This window comes from Chelon labrosus, assembly GCF_963514085.1.
Source record: "Chelon labrosus genome assembly, chromosome: 11".
NCBI classification, from domain to species: domain Eukaryota; kingdom Metazoa; phylum Chordata; class Actinopteri; order Mugiliformes; family Mugilidae; genus Chelon; species Chelon labrosus.
Genome location: NC_140344.1, coordinates 21485527 through 21504256, shown reverse-complemented (window position 1 = coordinate 21504256; position 18730 = coordinate 21485527). Strand labels below are relative to the sequence as shown.

Genomic DNA, 18730 nt, shown 5'->3' with positions numbered 1-18730 from the left:
ACGACCAGTGGCTTGACAGACTGACCGGGTCAAGTCTTCTCAAACTTAACCGACACTAGGGTCCTGCGTTTCTTTGTGTCTTTCAACGATGGAGCAGAAAGTAGCTCGGGAATTTAGGCACAAGGTAAGATGAAACAAACGTTTTTGCTTGTTCGGACATTAGATTAAAATGCGGTTAAATGAAACTGTTTATCTACCTGGCCGCCGCTGGCTCAGGTGTCTCTCTGTCGGTGGGATGTTGCGCAGACAGAGGCCTGGCAGACAAAAACATTAAAAAACAAGCTAACAGCTAAAATTAGTCAAGATATATTATTATTATTATTATAATTATTGTTCTTTTAAAAAAATACTCCACAAAAACATATGCCTTAAAACTGTTGAGGTACCATTAATCATTTTTGTATCACAAATTACAACCTTAAAATAACCCACGGAAGAAATATCCACAGACCTATTTTAATAGATTAATAGGTTTTAATTCAAATACAATATTTGCTTCTGATGACTTGTCATTGAATTAATATCATAGAGATTTGCTCTTACAGTTCCAACAGTTGTTTTTATGCCACTTACATTCATACATATTTCTGAGCATCTCTATAGTTTTATTTTATTTTATTCATATCAGCTTTTACACGTTCATTTGTTAGCTTTGTTTTGGACCACACTTTTCCCCTATTTTTTCTTTTAAATGTAAAAACAAGAGGCTACTGTAGCATACCCTTTCTGCATATCTTCCTTATTGTTGCTACCTGCTCAGGTAAACATAAAGTATCCATGGCCGATAGCATTGAGGATTAAAAAATAATGTGAATCAGTGATATTTCTGCAATCATGCTGTAGATTTGTGGCTGTTGTTGGCACGTTACAGCATAAGGTGAAGCCCTGAAAAGGTAACAATGAGCATAAGATAACAGAAGAAGGGAACATGATATCTTCGGGGTATTTTCAGCCCCAGAGCATGAAGGGATCACCACACAGCCATCTGTGTAGCACGCAGGCAAACAGGGTCCCATATTGTAGGCTGTTCACAAAGGGCACCTTAGCATTAGATAATAGTGCCGGGTATGAGCAGCTGAGCGGAAGAGAAGGGACAATTTACTGGTTTTAATTAGAGGCTGAGGGGACAACACGACACAGTTAGGCTTTGTGTCTTTGATACTGAACGTCACTGAATCTTGGTTGTTTGTGTGTGTTTGTTTTACTGCCCCAGATTCACTCAGGAGAATCATATTATTGTGGTTTTGTTATTATTTATAGACTAAATGTAGTCTGTGTACTGTGACAGAGAATTTTATTGCGCAAATCCTGATCTCTAAACCATACAGTGCTTTTAAAAAATGGGTATTACCTCACAAATTACCTAAGTGTCACCGGTTTATGGTGCCAAAGTCTACACGTAGTTCAGTGTGCAGGAGTGGTCGAGTCTGCCTCACTGCCCTGAGCGTGAGGCATTTATGACAGTCGTAAAGACTACGCCACACACACCCTATATCATTCGGTTAATCTACCTTCGTTTTAATGCCTACATGAACTGATACAGAAGAGTCCTTGTGTGTGTGTGTGTGTGTGTACGTCATAATACTTTTAGGTTTTAAGTTCACACTGTTCAAGATGAGGTGTGCGTGTGTGAGGCTACTGGGTGTGAATGCTCATCTCTGTTTGTGTCTGAGATGTAAGGTGACACTGCCAACCTGCTGCAGCCTCTCCCCAGCTGTACTGTCATTATTCCCTCCCAGGGGTTTGATGGTTAGACAAGGGCAGCTCTTTAGTCCAAGAAGACTCATCCTACGAAAGCCTAACAAACCTTTTTAATTCTGATTTTTAAAAAAAAAAGAAAAGGCGTAAGACTCCGTTAAAGCGTAAGACTCTCCGCTCAGATTTAGTCGGGGTAAAGCGATTGAAATGTGTTACATCAGCGACTGGCCGAAGCGTTTCCTCAAAACCATCCTGCTGCACCTGAGTCGTCATCAGGTTTGTAGGACCCGTACGCACACAGACACATGCGGAGGGCTCGTCCCCCGCGGCGTTGACAGGACCACAGGAGAGGGGTACAGGCGTGTGTCGGTGGACAGAAGAAGGATGACACCAGATGTTTGTGCTGTCTTGCAGGTGGAGCTGCTGATTGAAAATGAAGCAGAGAAGGACTACCTGTTTGATGTCCTCCGCATGTATCACCAGTGAGTGCCTTCCTGTCAGCACGGTTATATTATGCGTTTGTGTGTTGTGCACATTTGTGTATATTCTCTCTACTTCTATATAAGTGAAATGTTGATTGTTTTGAGTAGATTGTGTCCTTAAATAACTACCACTTTGAACAGAAACTCATAAATTTGACTCTTAGTAGTATTTCCACATTTTTATATATTTGTTTTTCTAGTATTGCTTCATTAGTTGCAGGTAAAATGACGCCCAAATGTATTTTTTCTGAATATTTCTGTGAATAATTTTCAAGCGCTCTCAGTCTTGTCCCAGTCAGTTTTGATGCACACATACCTCCAGTTTAACCTCTCCATTATGGATACCGATTACCTCCTGGTCTTAGAAAGCCAGTGGAGGTGGGTGGATTGGAGGCCACGGGTGGGGGCACTGCAGGTCTAAGTTTCAGTTCATCTTTGTACAGAGGCAGAACGCTGTGTCCCCACTGGTTAAGCCTGTGATCAGTTTCCACTGTGCCCCGACAAGCCTGGCCAGTTATCAACAAAAGCTCTTTTTATGCTCATCCTCCGAACGGGGCTAAAATGGCACGTATTAATAATTCAACGAGGAGGACACGTGGACAGATTTTATACTGTAGCTTATACCTTGCTGCTTTAGTGCCTTTTTTTGTCTCGCTGAATTAGAATAGATTTTTAATATCAGCATTTAGATGCTCCAATTTTATACTTGTTGTTTAAAATAGAAACTGAAGATTTAATGGGATGTTGGCAGGTCTTGGGGAGTACTACTGCTTTGTGAAGTTTTACTAAGCCTTTCAGCTCCAGGAGGTGTCACTCCAGTAACTCGTTAGGTTGTGGGTAATGTTGGTGCAAGTTTTGACAAGGAAGAAGAATGTGCAAAATACGAAAAGTGATATCAATGAGTGTGCCGCATCAATTTCAGATTTTTCAGTGCCCACATTACTAAAACTGGTACTATGGCAGAAAACATCAGAAAGAGCACCTCCAGGAATTTACTGTGCATTATTCCTGGACAGAATAATTCTTTTTTTGATATTGTAGATTACATAATAATCTGCTAATGATAATGATTAGCGAATAAAGAAAATACATTTGCAGAGAGCTGACAAGCCTGCGTAAGTTTTATGGTGGAGTTTCCATTGTTACTGTATCAGATTTCATTATTAAATGTTCTCAGTTGATTCTTTATTTCAGTCACTATCACTTGTACATCTTATTGGAATTTTTTCAGCTAAAATTTAAAACTATTTTATTTGTTTAATCGTCAACACATAGTACACCTTCACCCATTTATCTGCCCAGAGAGTAGAAGACAGAGTAGGCTGGCATCAAGCTTACAGTTATTGTCCTCTAACTCTAACAGGTCAATGGATTTGCCGGTGCTTGTGGGAGACCTGAAGCTGGTGATCAACGAACCAAAGCGCCTGCCGCTCTTTGACGCCGTCCGACCTCTCATCCCGGCCAAACACCAGGTGGAGTATGACCTGCTCACCCCCAAGAAGTCACGGTGAGTACAGCTTTGTTTTAATATTATATTGTATTCAATATAGCTTTCACTTTCTGCTTTTTTTATGTGGCTCACACACACCACATTTCTTGTGCAGGAAGCTGAAAGAGGTGCGTTTGGATCGGACGCATCGTGACGGCCTGGGGCTGAGCGTCCGTGGAGGGCTGGAGTTTGGCAGCGGTCTTTATATATCACAGATCATCAAAGACGGACAGGCTAATAATGTTGGCCTCCAGGTGTGTATCTGATGAAATGCAATGTTTGTGACCACATTCATTCTTCTGAAACACTAAATACAGGTCTTCATTTCATTACACATTGTATTTTAATCTATTGTATTTTTTATTTTTGTGTATACCATACTACATAATCAGAACATTTATTGATCTTTAGATTGTGCAGATTGCTCTGTCTTTATAGTCTTCCAGATTGCGATGGTTTTTGTGTCTCAGTGTCATAATGGCAGAATCCACTAGGTGGGGTTAAGCTCCATGTTAAACTCCCACAGAGCTCATGTGCATCACTAATAGTCCTCCTGTACCCAAATATACTTTATATAAAAGTGGTTCCTCTTGACACCTCTGTTTAGATCCCTGCTTTAATGCAGGTCACGGTGAATGACTTCTGTATTTGTGTTTATTCATTCTTGGCAACTGATACCATAAAGGGACCTTATGCTCACCGGGACATTACTGAGACATAGTTACTTGTTATTAGCTCAAAATATGATGTGATCTGAAATTAGTTCTGCTGATCTTATTAGTAACATTTTTAAAATACTAGCATTTGCTTAAAGGCTGAGCAGAAGTAATAAAAGGACAAATAATATTTTAACTACAGAGACTGAATGTGTCATCGCTAAGGATACTAACCAGGAAAAGTTCTGTGGGCCTAGATCCACAAGGGGTCAGGTTTAGTGTGTGGTAATGTGATTAACTGCAAATTAATAATTTAAAAATGGGTGCATTACTAAATATAAAAAGGCCCTGTATTTGTACTTGGTCTTGAGCCTAGTTTTCTTAAAGAGGGTGGTTAATATGTGGCTGCATTTTTTCCCTGTGCTCCCCTACTGGGTTAATCTGTCTCTGGCAAACACCTGATGTATGTACGGCATATGGCATTTTAAATCTTTAACAGGATGTAGTTTCTTTCTCTGTTGAAAATATGCAAAACCAGCTCTCTTTAGTGCTTAGTAGACATGGGCATGTAATAAACATTAGACTGTAAATCACTTTAACTAAATTACTCGCACAAAATGCGAATGCAAATGGATCACAGTGATTAATAGATTATATTGTGTATAGTATATTCATCTGACAGGCATGTAAACTTTGGACTAGCGCCTCATCTGTAAATTAATGTGTCATATTTAATATCTCCTCCCGTGTCGATTTACAGGTCGGTGATGAAATTGTGCGCATCAATGGATACTCCATCTCCTCCTGCATCCACGAGGAGGTCATCAGTCTCATCAAGACGAAGAAGATTGTGTCACTCAAAGTCCGGCGTACGTCCCACCTGCAGCATTGACTAATAAACATTGTTAAATATAGTTTAATAGCAGTTATTTATTGAGTGTTGATCATGTTCTTTCATTCTGCGCAGATGTGGGCATGATCCCAGTGAAAAGGTGAGATGAAAATTAATGAGAATACTTACAGTTTGATGAACAGAAGCCATGAACTAGAATGACAGTGCTCTCGTTCTTCAATCCTCCAGCTCATCAGACGAACCGCTCAAGTGGCAGTTTGTCGACCAGTTTGCGTCCGAGTCAGGGGTAAGAGATAGATTATATGCTATTCACAGTGTTTTTTTCAGCAGCCAGGATTTTATTTTTAAATTTTGGTCTCTCTTTCTTTGCTGCTCAAGGAGAAAAAAAGCAGCGTGGCAGGCTTGACGTCAATGGGAGGGAAGGAGATCAAGGAGAAGAAGGTTTTCCTCAGTCTTGTGGGTACTAAGGGTATGGGCATCAGCATCTCCAGTGGTCCAACCCAGAAACCTGGTATCTACATCAGTAATGTCAAGCCAGGCTCCCTTGCGGAAGAAGTTGCACTTGAGGTAGCCTAATCAAATAAGGCTGAGACAAAAATACTATATAATTTTGACACTCATAAACTTGCCTGCTGATAACTTCATGTGCATCTTATGTCAAAATATAGGTCGGAGACCAGATTGTGGAGGTGAACGGAGTGGATTTCACCAATGTGGACCACAAAGAGGTAAATTCTTACAGCCATTGTTATTGTTAAGCCTCCCATCACTGCCAGCGTTTGTTGCCAGCCTTACTCACTGAGCTTCAGCCAAATTAATGTTTAACGAGCCAAAAGATATCCCTTCGTCTGATGGAGAAAACAAAACTTGCAGTACTTTCCAGTATTTGCCTCGAGTTGAGGATCATTCACACTCTTCCCACATGGGAGCACCACTTATGTGACGTCGTTTTAATTAGTTTTTTTATTGAATGTGTCTTAAAAGTTAAGAGCATAATGTGAAGTTTTCTGACATTGCATTTTCAGGCTGTGAAAGCCCTGAAGAGCAGCAGGAGTCTGACAATTACAGTTTTGACAGGAGCTGTAAGTACTTATTATTATTTTTTTAAAATGTTATTTGTGTCAATTTGAAGGGATTCTGAGTTTTCTTACGATCTGTAAAAATAAATGTGAATGGAATACACTAAATCACAAAATCCTTGACGGGTTTTAAACTTATTATGTTACCATAAACAAAAAACAAGTGCTTAGGAAATGCCTCTTATTGTGTTCATTGTGACAGGCGTAATTCGAGTCATATGTTTATCAGGAAAAAACTGGAATTTGGATAAAATCTGCTTAATTACCTTTGAAACCAGATGTGCTCCCTTTTAAAAGCACAACCGTTCAGAGATAATCCGTCATGGATTCACAAACACAAACCTCTCCTCCTCCCGTTTGCATTCCTGCATTGCACAGAATAATGTGCCTATTTGTTTTGGAGACGTCACATTACCCAGCCTGTGTCTCAGCCCAGCTGTCAGCAGAAGCGACATTTATCATCAGTCAACTCACTTGAGCAGGTTGTTTGCTCCGGGCGCTCACTGATGAGGACTGTGTAACTGAGACAAGCAGTCCCGTCTTATTTACTGCGTCCCTTGGTTTTCCTTTCCTGTGCATAAACGGGGAACCCTCGCAACGATAAATAACTCCAATATATTTATAGGTTTTTGTGCCTATGTAAATGAAGTGTAAAGAAGCTGAGACCACACTTGAGTTCCGTTCACATAAACCTGGAAATAATTTGAAAGATTTAGAAAGAAAACACAAGAAGTTATGGCATCTGAATGATGATGAAATATTTAAGATTCAGTAGTCAAATTTAAGTATATTCTGAAGTAACACTGAATATCTGGAAGTATCTGGACGTATCTGAAGACTGGGCTGAAGAGTGGATTAGATCTACTTTCCAGAGGCTTGTTAAACTTAACTTGTAGCCATTGCTGACCTGTTTCACATGACACTGGATCAGTTGTATCCAAGTCATGTTTAGACAGACCAGAAATGACCACACCATCAGAGGATCAGTAGATCTAGGTTAGTTCACTGAGAGATGGAAAAGCAACTTAGATAATAAAAACAAGACTCAGAAGAATCAGCAGTGTCAAAACAGTAAGTTAGTAGTGTCTCAGGGGATGGGCCGTGTCTCTAAACCTTTTTCTACCTCTTTAAAGTGGGCTAAAACATGCCAGCATGCATGTCAGGGAAAAGGTGCTCTGTTTTTTTGACTCCTGCACTGAATCAGTTCCACCTTAACCGAGAAGACGTAGCACTGCATTCTTTCGAGACACGCTAGGCCCCCTGCTTTTCATCTTTATGAAGAAGAAAACATTCACCTCTATTAATGAGGAGATGGAGGCACTGGAAAACCGAGAACGCTGAACATGCCTGACACCTCAAGAAGCTCTTTGTCAGACCATGTTGGGATATAACACGGGTTATCAGGATTTGCATAAACTCTTGAAATCCATGCAGCTTGTTGATTTTTTTTTTTGTCGAGATTGAAGCTTTGACTCATGTTGTACAGCTGATTATTTATAATAAAAATGTTATATTACATCCAAAACGAATGCAAAATAGACTAGGAGAATACAACTTTATGTGATATTTTTACATCAATAATAGAAATAGCTTACATGCTATACATTAGTCAGTCTGTGACTATGAATGAGGCTTCAAAGATGTCTTATGACATAAACTGACGTCTCTCACCTGCTCTGCCTGGGCAGCGAGACTGGTTTGGACTTGCCTGCCAGGCTCTGGAGACTGGCAGGCAAGTCCAAAAAAACTTGAGGACCTCCGCTGTACACGATGTCTTTCCCTGATCAGCGTCTCATGGCTGTCGTCGCTCTCTCAGGGCAGCGAGCTGTTTATGACAGATGAGGAGCGTATGGCACTGGAGTCCCGCAGGGAGCTGGAGAGGCAGGAGCTGATGCACCAGAAGAAGGTGGCACTGGAGACCAACAAAATCATTAAGGAGCAGCAGGAGAAGGAGAGACAGTGAGTGAACGGCACAAAACTTCTAATTAACTTTGTCCTGACACGAGGCCGATCTTCTGCAGTGTTCTCTGTGACATGTGGGAGTCGACCTCATAGTGCAAGATACTGACTCAGTGCCAATTAGCGAAGTGGGTGTCTCTTTAACTTTTTGTTTTACCTCGATCAGATCCTAAATATTAATTTATATTACAACAATGGGTGAACTGAGCATATATAATCTGACAAATCTGTAGTTCTCCTTAACTTTATGGAGCGTTTTAGCGTCAACATTTTGATTTTATGCGTCTCCACTTTACTTTGTTGTTACACTTTCAGCGTTCTCGTCTCCTCTTTCAAGGCTGTGCAGGATGCTTATTTGAGATTTTAGATGGATATGAGCCATGAAATGAATAGTCCAGTTACTTTGTGTATGCTGGATGTGTAAATAGGACCCTAAAATATGGCAATTAAATTCACCGTTGTTCGCTTGCCCTTATTTTTTTCTATCTTTGAAATAACTTGATACACAGCCAGTTACCACATTGTCACAGAACCATATAAACTGAACAAGTATCAATTCTATCTATCTAAATCTATAACATGTGTCCGCGGGGTGCAATTTAAGGCATATGTGAGCAGCATGACGTGCAAAACAAGCTTTTTAAAGATACAGAAAGTAGAACAATACACTATAATTACAAAAGCTGTGCCCTGTTTTACTACATCTTGCAGCTGTGGCAGGTGAAATTTATATCCTAAAAACTCAAAAGTACGACTAAGCTGTAAACTCAAATGTAATTCACAAATGTTTGCCACTTGATCTTATTCGCTGTCAGCTGGAAGGCCCTTTTTTCTTTCCTCAGGTCGTCGCTATGAAATGCAGCTGAACTTAATAAGCTCACAGAACAATAGACAAAGTAAACTGGGTCCAATAACGAGTTTGGGATTATGGGGATGTGGTTACCCAGAGGCTGAAAATCATCACACACTAGACAATGTGTTGACTAACGTTCCCTTGATGTTTTCCACAAATGATTATCTGCACGTTTGAAGCAGCTTCTTCTGCACCCAGCTTTTAATACCATCTGTCAGTCAGTTAAATAAATTTTCCACTGATGATCAAACTTCTCCTCTTCTCTTTTGCTCGTACCACTCAATACCTACATTACCATATAGATTTATCTTCACTTTACTAAATCACTTGCAGATTTCTCGCCTGCTCGTAAATTCAGAGGACACACTCGATTTTCTCAGTGCTTTGATGCCGGCAGTATGTGAGGATGAATAATATGACTGTATATCATGGGTTGACACACTCAGTAGCTGCAGTAAGCCAGATTGAAGTCGTATATCCAGTATTTATTGCCCTGTACACTAGACTTCATATTGAAACCTGTGTATTTATGACGTGTTTAACAGGAGAAAGATGGAGATCTCTCAGAAAGCTGCAGAGGAAGAGGAGCGGTATAAGAGGGAGATGGAAAAGTAAACGACAGTTCTTTTTTTTTTTTCAATGGTCCAAAAATGTTAGCATGTAATCTGTATAAAATATCTTTAAAATCAAACTTTCATAGGATTGACGCTGCAGAGAGCAAACACAGCAGAGAGTGGGAGGAGGACTGGGGAAACAAAGGCAGATCCAAGAGCCCTAAGAGCCCTCGCACTCGAAGGACCCCATCACCCGCCCCACCTGAGATGAAAAGTTCAAAGGCCAAAAGTTCTCGTAAGGACACGTGACACAATCTTTTCCTTTAAACGCATGAATCCTCTGATTACTTTCTAAACTTACCTCTCTCCTAAACCCATAAAGTCACCTTGTTTACCTCCTTTTCTTTGCATGCTCTCCGTGTGTGTCTCTCTCCGTCACTGCTGTGTGCTGTGCTGCCTGTCTTGGCCTCCGCTCTAAGCTGAAGCCGGCTTCTTCAGAGACGAAGACGAGGATGATGAGCAGGGCGGACAAGTGAGTCTGGAGCCTCAGCTGCTATTGTGACAGCTGTTGCCAGAGGACGTCTGTGCAAAGCCACACAAAGACGAGTGCTAGATTTCCTTTGACAATCCAAGTTTCGCCATGGGAGAGTAGTCTACTAATTATTAGTCTAAGCATTTAATTTCTTTGTTCTTTCTAGATGCTGCTGATAGTTAATGGCCAGCTCACTTAAGATGCAATTTGCAGTTAGCCTTAAGTGCGTTGTGGCTGTTATTGAGAGTGAAACGGGGTCCATTTTTCTCTTTGAGTGCTCTATTGTGTCTCTTTTTGATGTGTCTTGTCTTTTTTGAAAGCGGTGCTCTCTGCATGGGTTTGCTGTGACTGTGTTAAAAATACCTGTGAGAATGACCTGTGTTCATCTCCATCCTTAGCATTTGGATGGTTTTATCGATATGAGGGGAAACTGCCATCAATACGCAAGGTACTGTGAACTGCGTGTGTCCTGTTTGCCGTGAGAGTGGCAAAAAAAAAAGAAAAGAAAGTTTGGTTTTTAATTAGTCTTTATGTCGTTTGGATGTAGTGTTCAAGATTGTATTGCAAAGCTGTTTGCTGGAGTTATTTCAGTCACTAGCTGTCTTTGCGTGTCATGCTGTGCGGTTCGGATTGACAGATCTGTCTGTCCCCTGCTTTTCATTTTGACTTATTAATAATGACAACTCAGAAAGGAGAGAAGAAGAAGAAAAAGAAGAAAGTGTCCAACACGGACACACTCCAGGAGCAGAGAAAAAATAAGAAGGAGATGGAGTTCGAGCTGAAACTCGCCAAAGAGAAAGAAGAGATGTACGAACGAGAGAAGCAGCTCAAGATCAATCGTCTGGTGCAGGAGGTACGAATGGAGGGGTTTTACAGAGCAAATATTAAATTCAAGTTGCAGTTTTACCAGACGGTTTGAATGTCGTGGTTAATCGATGGCCGAGTGTGTGGAGGGCCGACTCATTTTGTCTGACGCTGCACGGCTCTGCCTATGTACCAGGTTTCAGAGACAGAGAGGGAGGACCTTGAGGAGTCAGAGAAAGTGCAGCACTGGGTGGAGCGTCTTTGTCAGACTCGGTTGGAGCAGATCTCCTGCGTGGAGAACGAATCGCCCGAGGTACAGAGTGAGACCTCCTCTCTCATAACCTCTCCACGCTGAGAGCTCTTCAATTGTCATTTGTTGTTCCATGTAATGTTACACTGTATGTCATAAGCCATTTGTCATTTTTGTCATAAGAACACGAGTAGCCTTGATGTTATGACAGGTGACAAATAGGCACCCACACACAATGCTTAGGTGGTTATTTGTCTATACAACACACATATGCTGAAAACTGATTGCATTCAGTCATCTGTGCAAAGCAGGGAATTTTCACCTGCAGCAAAACATAATGTTTCAGCAGGTTAAATGAGTAGGACATTACAAGACGGAACAGGAAGATTAAGTTATTGTCATTTTTTAAACACTTTTGGAGAATTAAGATGTGCGGTGAAATATTTCTCGTTTCACTCTGACATTAAGCTCTCCCCGCCGCGCTCTCCTGCATCTGAGCCAACGGTGAAGCGTTTCCCTGGCGGCCTCCACCTGGCCACCACCGATCTGGATGACATTAACCTGGACGACGTCGATCAGAGCCTGAGGGGCCCTATGAAAAGACTCGCCCCCACCCAGCCCAGCTCTAGCCAGCCTCCGCCTCCCTTGCCTCTCCCTCCACCCTCACCCAAGCTAAACCCTACCATCCCTAACTACTCTCCCCCTTCCTCTCGAGTATCTCCGCAGCGCCGGCCTCCTTCTCCAACCGGCGCTAGGAAACCTCCCTCCTCCGCAGCTACTATGACCAACAGAGGGCGCAGGCCTCAGCCACACCATTCCCAACCCTTGCGCCCACCTCCCTCCCAGCACCCTGCACCCTCTCAGTCATCGCGGCCTCCATCGTCCCCTCAACCTGCTCCGCGGCCTCCTCCGCCACCGCCGCCTCCTCCGCCACCACCTCCGCCTCCCCCTCCGCCTCCACCCCCACAGCACTCTCAAGAGCGAGGAGGAGGCACCTTCGGCGGGTACCGCCAGCATCATCACCATCAACTTCAACACCCTCCCAGTCCTCCGGAGCACAGGAGCGAGTGGGAGACAGGTGGCTATCTCCCTAGAGGAGGCATTTACTCGTCCAACACCAGTGAAATGTCCTACCCCTCTAGCCCCAAGGTTAGAGTTCCTCATGATATGAAGAGTGAGGTTTGCTTTTTCAGGTTGATTCTATGAGGAATCAACACAGAGAGTTCTTTCATTTTCAGTAGCTACTGTAGTTCAGATTCTCTTTAATGCATTGGTTTGTGTGCATGTTGTGTTTTATGCACATTAAGCCCACCTGAACTAGACAATTAGTATGTTGCTGGTATTTGTTTGTAGCTGTGTGTTTTGTTGCGTGGGATGTTGCATGATGCGTGAGGTATTGGCGTGCTACGGTATCTTAACTCTGCGTGTGTTCGGTTTCTGCCTCCAAAGCTTATCTAGTGCATGGGTGACTGACACTTCAGCTGTGATATCTAAGAGGCTGAGATGCATCAGGGTGTGTTACAGTGATATTCCTACAGTGCTCTGTATGTGCCAGAGGGCTCATTGTGTTTTGCTACGGTGCAGGTGATGAGAAATACCTCCCATGCCAGTCATATTTCTACGTCAAGCAGTCCTCTGGTGAGTCTCTTGTAGAAACCATGTCAACTGTTGCAGCTGTGGTTTTGTTTTCGGTCAAAATAATGAGATTTGTACAAAAATTGACTCCAGTGAATGAAGATGTAATTCAGTGCAAACCAACTGTTACTTGGAAACATGGTCTTTCACAAATAGCAATTAGCTCCCAGCCCCCCCAACCAGAGGCGTCAGATGGGCCCCGTCATGTCCAAGCCTGTCATGCTGCCGCAGTCGCAGACTCAACGACCAGATCCACACAGACCTGCCCTCCGCTCTGATGTCCTGGTATGGAACGCACCACACTGCAGTCATCTCCCCCCACCCTCTGCGCAAAACCCTGCATCCACCTTAATAGAGCCATAAAGCATTCTGACATCTGACACGGCGGGTCGTTAGCTGACCGCAGTATTAATCTCTGCCTCATTTTCGAGCCCTGGTGAGTTTCCCAGACTGTCCAGCTGAAAACCAGTCTGTGGCTTTTAGATTGTGCAAGTGACCAGTTCTCCTTTTCTGTCAGAAACAAGCTGACTCTTCGTTTCCTCTAGTAGCTTTTTACACAGAGACAAAGTGACACCTGAGCTGTAGAATCACTAACCTCTACCTCTGTAGCTGGAGGCGAATGTCATTGTGCATGCTAAGTTTAGATGCTGTATCAGGAGATGCTATAAGCTATAAGTAGCTGTAAGTATATAAGCTACAATAAGCTAGCATTAACTGTAGCTGCCCATGGCTTTACTTTGGATGTTTGAGGATAAAATACACGGATGGATTTAGTCGAATTGGAACTATTGTCATTATCAAATAATTTAGATCTGCTGCAGTATATTATCACTAATGAGTCTACTCCTGTGCTCATGTGTTTCTTGATAACAAGACCAAATTAGCCACTAAAAGTCTATTTGTCTTGTTGTCAACAAATCCCATATAAAGACCGTATCCAACAATTAACTGCTCTACTAACAAGCATTAACTTTGTAGGACTGTATGCAAAATATGCATTTTCCTCTGTGTTTCTTTACTAGATTTATCTTTGTGCTTACTTTGAGCGACATGCTGCAGTCGTGTGTAGAGCTGAAACTAATAGCTAACTAATTTAGTTAATTAGAAATGGATCAATATCTTCTATGATGTACGAGCAACAGTTTACACAGTTTACTTAGAATTTACAGTTTTATTATAATAAACCAAGTATTGTCAGGCTGAGACAAAAAAAAAATTACGCTTTCTGTTCTGTCTACTGTTTTTCAGAGTTTTATAGTGTTTTATAGACCAAAATAGTGGTGTGTTAGTACACTGTGATATCTCTGTTGGATGTAATAGAGCCTACTTCTGTTTGACCACACCTCTAATTAGTGGCTACATTTACATGGATCTCTTCAACTTAATTGAACTAACTCTGTATAGAGTTTGCAACCTAACCGTTATAGAAGTTATAGAAGATGATCTGATAGGATGTACCGTATGTGTTCACATTGTACAAAACATCAATCAGAAGCATGTGACGTGTCTTTTTATTTTATTTTTTTTTTGGACGTGCAGAGCGGTGCTACCTGCTGTGGAACTTTAAATCTGTAACAGAAGAAGTAGATTTTCTCCTCACTTTTTGACAGCACTGAATTCATTCAGTACAAGAAAATGACAAAATCCACATCCCAAATTGATTGCAGCTTTGCAACAACTTGTTGTTTTGCTAGCTCCATGTCTCTCTCCCTCCTGGAAACTGATGTTTGCCCCTTATGTGAAAAATTTATTCCAACCAAAGTGAAACAATCATCGATCTAGCATTTATTTTTCTACACCACTCTTATCAATCCAATTGGGGAAAAACACGAGGCATCTTTACTCTAATTTAACTGTCACTCAAATTGTTAGTGTCCATGTAACAACAGCAGCTGTGGTGAAGTCAGATAGACTTCAAACTTTGAACCAGAGAGGGCAGTAACACGCTACTGTTCAAAAGTGAGAGTGGACTTATGGTCTTATTAATATATATACATATATTCACTAAAAGCATACCTGGTTTTTGTTTTTTCAGCCTCCGGAAATGCTGAAACGGATGGTTCCTTTCAACTCGTCTTTTAAATCAAACAACAAACGACAAGTAATCCAGATCTCCCAATCACCATCTCTGTTACTCTGAGTGCTTTTATCCAGCTCTTCTTCTTTCTTTTTTTTGTCTCCATGCTCACACATCAGGTTTTCTTGATGGTTGGATGGAAACTCAGTGATGACTGTCCTTTAGTTTTCATTGTGTACTCTCTTTATTGGCTACGTCACAGTCTCTAGATCCAGTTGTGTAGTTTACGCATGACTGCGCTTTTAATGATTTGGTGCAGACGATAGTAATGTGGATGTGCAGTGTGGGGAAACATGTCACACTCTTTTAGTCTTTTGCTGGCAACAGATGTTTTTTTTGTCCTACATTCATTTGTATGATCGGAGACCAAAAGAAGCAAGGGAGCTGTTTAATCCCTAGCCCTAATCCAGTACTTTCACTTTACTTAGACACGGTCTGTTCCATTAGATTTATCTGTTATTCCAAACAACATCAGTTAAATAGTTTTTTGGCAGAATCAAGCCACAACAACTAAAAGCAAACGTTACAAATAAGTTAATTTTTTATGTCCACCTTTGAGCATCTGGATAACCTCAGGAAATTAACTATTAGATTAATTTGTGTTTATACTTCACGGAGAAAATGGCTGTCTGAGTCATCATAGCTGAATAAATGTGATGTTGTTTTTCCGAGAACTTCGTTCTGTTTCCTTCCCCTTCCCTCGAAATTAAATAGCTGTCGTCTTCGGTCAGAATGATTAGGGCTGATTTTCTGTGTGTGTGTGCACGCTACTGTGAATTATTCCTGCCGTTATTGAATTAAGGGGTGAGGCTATAAAAGCCGCTGTGCTTTTTACAATTGATGACTGTGAGTGTCTCCATGGTTTCGCTTTTATTCAGGGCAGTGTTAAGCCTTTAACATAGAACTGATTGTCAAAGGAAATCTGGCCAGCGCTTCACACAGGGACTTGTTACACAGCTCATGTTCAAAGAGACGTTCTGTTGATGCACTTGCTGTGACACTGATCAGTTTTAATGAATTGCATGTGGATTCTCTTTCAGGGATTTCAGAAATATGAAGATGAATTTGATCCCCACTCCATGGTATGGTATATGCACAAACACAATTAAACTTCTACTGCACGTGGAGCAGTTGACCAAAATGTTGTGGAATTATGTGACGCAAAAGATGAATTAAAACTGTCATTGCTGGTCAGTATTAAATTCCAGGGTTTAACAAGTAATATAGTTGTACTTAAATAAGTTTAAGAAGCTTACTTCCTAGTCTATTAATCAAACATAATAAGTTAGGACTAATGATATAGTTTCTGTATAAATAAGAAAGACACATTGTTTCACAAGTGTCCAGTTTCTGAGCTGCAGTCTACTGTTTATGCATCCATCCATGATTTATAACCTCTATTATTTAAGCTTTTTTCTTTCTAAAGAAGCCGTTCTTTATGTTGCACCTTTTGTTTTTTCATCATCAATCCTTCGTTAACAGTTCTCCGCAGACCAGATAGCCGGCCGAGATGTGAGATTGCTGAGAATCAAAAAGGTAGTCGCAGAGCTTCGCTTCAGATAACTGTTTTATTAATGGGATGAATTTCTCTTAATGCTTTTTACGGTGAGATGTTCTAAAACATGACTGATGGTGGTGTTATTTTTATTTATTTATTTTTGTAAGTTTGGACAGCTTGACCTGGCTCTGGAGGGGGGAGCAGACTCTCCTCTGGGAAAGTTGGTGGTGTCTGCTGTGTACGAAGGTGGCGCTGCCGATAAGCACGGTCAGCTCATTTTGTAATTTCCATATCCAGGATTTTTTAAACTGTGCACATATTTTACTTTGCAGCCATATTCAGCCTTGATTCAAAAGACATATAATCACACAAAATTATATTTAAGTTTGCCTGTCTTTCCTGTTTTTATCAAGGTATAAAAAAGTGTCTATTCAGAACTTATCTTTTAACTCTTCCGCAGTTTTGTTTACTCACAGATTTGCTATGTCATACACCTTATTTTCTATTAAGGAAGGCGCCCAAAACTAACACAGAAAAGATAGAAAATCCATCCAATATACCCAAAGCTTTCTGAGTATTAAATGTGTACAGAATGTCCTTGTATTACCGTCTCCTCTGTGTGTTTATTTGCCAACTAAATGTCTCTGATGTGTGCGTTTGCAGGTGGGATTGTCCCCGGAGATGAACTCATGGCTGTGAACGGGAAGATCTTGATCGATGCTTCACTGAACGAGGGACAAAGCTCCCTGGCTCGAGCCTGGAACAGCGGAGGGGTATTAGTTAGATTTTGAAAAACCATGCTATTATAAACCAGTGTAGCTACAATATCTGGGTATTTTATTGATTATTCAGTAGTTGAACCCCTTTGAACGCTGATTGATTGATTGTTCGGGTTGCAGATTCCTTCAGGCTGCTGGAGTTCGTACTTTGTGTTGATTCAGTCAATATTTTTGTTTTTCACCTTCAGGACTGGATCGATGTTGCGATTGCTGTGTCGCCTCCGAAAGAGTACGAAGATGAAGTGTAAGCAATTCTGTTATTATTCATTCATTCCAGTGCAGCATTTCTGCTTCAATTCACGTGACAAAACTAACAATTTAATGCAACAATAAAGTTGGTTCAGTAGTTTTTTGGGACATGTATCTGTGTGTGTGCATGTGTATGCAGCCCTAAGTCAGCATCAGTCAGTCCCACTGTGAACAGAAAGGTGTTTGAAGGCAGTGCAACACTGTACAGACACGGCTACCTGGTTCAGCACTAAGCCCTCCCTCTCCTCCTCCTCCTACCTCACCCTCCGTCCCGGTAATCGACGTAGTCTTCGAACCTCCTTTTCTCCTCTGCACGTCAGAGGAGATGTTTGGTGTGTTTTTGCTTGGCCCCGCATTTGTTCTAGAGGACATGTGACAGTCTCCCTGTCAATCAGAAGAAATCAAAGAAGAGGTGCAGAGTATTTTGGTCTTTTTGACACTGTCATATTCATATTTCACTGTCGGAGCTCAGCTCGTTTTCATTTTTTGTCTATTTAAAAAGCTGCATCGAGGCAACGCTTCCGTGCTATTTGAGTTGGAGACATTTGCGACAAATGCGATCAGTGACCCATCCCACCATATATCTGCCACGTCCCAACCTGGCGAACCATTTATAAACATGCGTCCATGTGTGGCGTCCGCGGTATTGTCGCATGGTGTCAGGTCATGGACACTTGTAAAAGCAGCGTAGGACTCCTGCCAGCCTTCAGCAGTTGTTCTGATTGATGTTGCTCCGTGGGACTGTTACATGTTCTGCTGAAACTTAAAGTGTGTCAGAGAAGTAGGTTTTCCAGTTCCTGAACAACAACAAAAACTTTATAAACAAAAAAAACAAAGACATTTTCTGTCCCTAATTGCCTTCTGTAACAAGCCTGCATGTGTGTGTGTTCAGTGTGCAGTGATCAAAGCAAGTACACACACATTGTTCACTGCTTTTGTTTGGTATAGTTGTACAAAGCAGATCTGACAGAATTACAGCTTATTGATTGATTCCTTCTCTCCTCTCCTGCAGGACGTTCTTCTAGTCTCATCAACAGCCTGCCAACAACACTGATCAAGAAGAAGCTTTTTATTCTTAAATTCTTTTGAACACTCACACACACATTCACTTGTAAATGAGCTCAATATGATCTTCTAGGTTTTTTGTTCTTTGAGATTTATCCTCCTGTCACGTAATCCGTTATCGACGCCCCCGCAGTCAATATGCATTCTCACCGTCATGTCGGGTTTAAGGAGGGTCCAGTCAATGTTAACTCGTCTCCAGTGAATCATCTTCACCTCCG

The 18730-nt window shown here is 41.5% G+C and overlaps 1 protein-coding gene across 1 annotated transcript; it reads left to right on the top strand.

Moving 5' to 3' along the window:
- The first annotated feature begins 38 nt into the window (after window positions 1-38).
- Window positions 39-18031, top strand: ush1c (Usher syndrome 1C). Its single transcript, XM_084555528.1, has 26 exons — window positions 39-124; window positions 2113-2180; window positions 3544-3687; window positions 3785-3923; window positions 5086-5194; window positions 5293-5317; window positions 5407-5464; window positions 5557-5745; window positions 5847-5906; window positions 6204-6260; window positions 8074-8216; window positions 9615-9680; window positions 9770-9918; window positions 10554-10603; window positions 10844-11008; window positions 11156-11272; window positions 11678-12358; window positions 12794-12847; window positions 13001-13129; window positions 14880-14945; window positions 15962-16003; window positions 16404-16457; window positions 16587-16686; window positions 17083-17192; window positions 17387-17442; window positions 17587-18031. Exons 1-26 carry the CDS (start codon window positions 89-91, stop codon window positions 17678-17680), a joined length of 2961 nt encoding a protein of 986 aa, XP_084411654.1. The 5' UTR covers window positions 39-88; the 3' UTR covers window positions 17681-18031.
- The last annotated feature ends 699 nt before the right edge of the window (window positions 18032-18730 follow it).

Excerpts from the sequence above, each read along its gene's own strand:
- ush1c (XM_084555528.1), top strand. The coding sequence starts at position 89 with ATGGAGCAGAAAGTAGCTCGGGAATTTAGGCACAAG. Across the intron at positions 5,907-6,203 it reads CCAATGTGGACCACAAAGAG|GCTGTGAAAGCCCTGAAGAG; the intron begins GTAAATTCTTAC and ends TTGCATTTTCAG. Across the intron at positions 12,359-12,793 it reads CCTACCCCTCTAGCCCCAAG|GTGATGAGAAATACCTCCCA; the intron begins GTTAGAGTTCCT and ends GCTACGGTGCAG.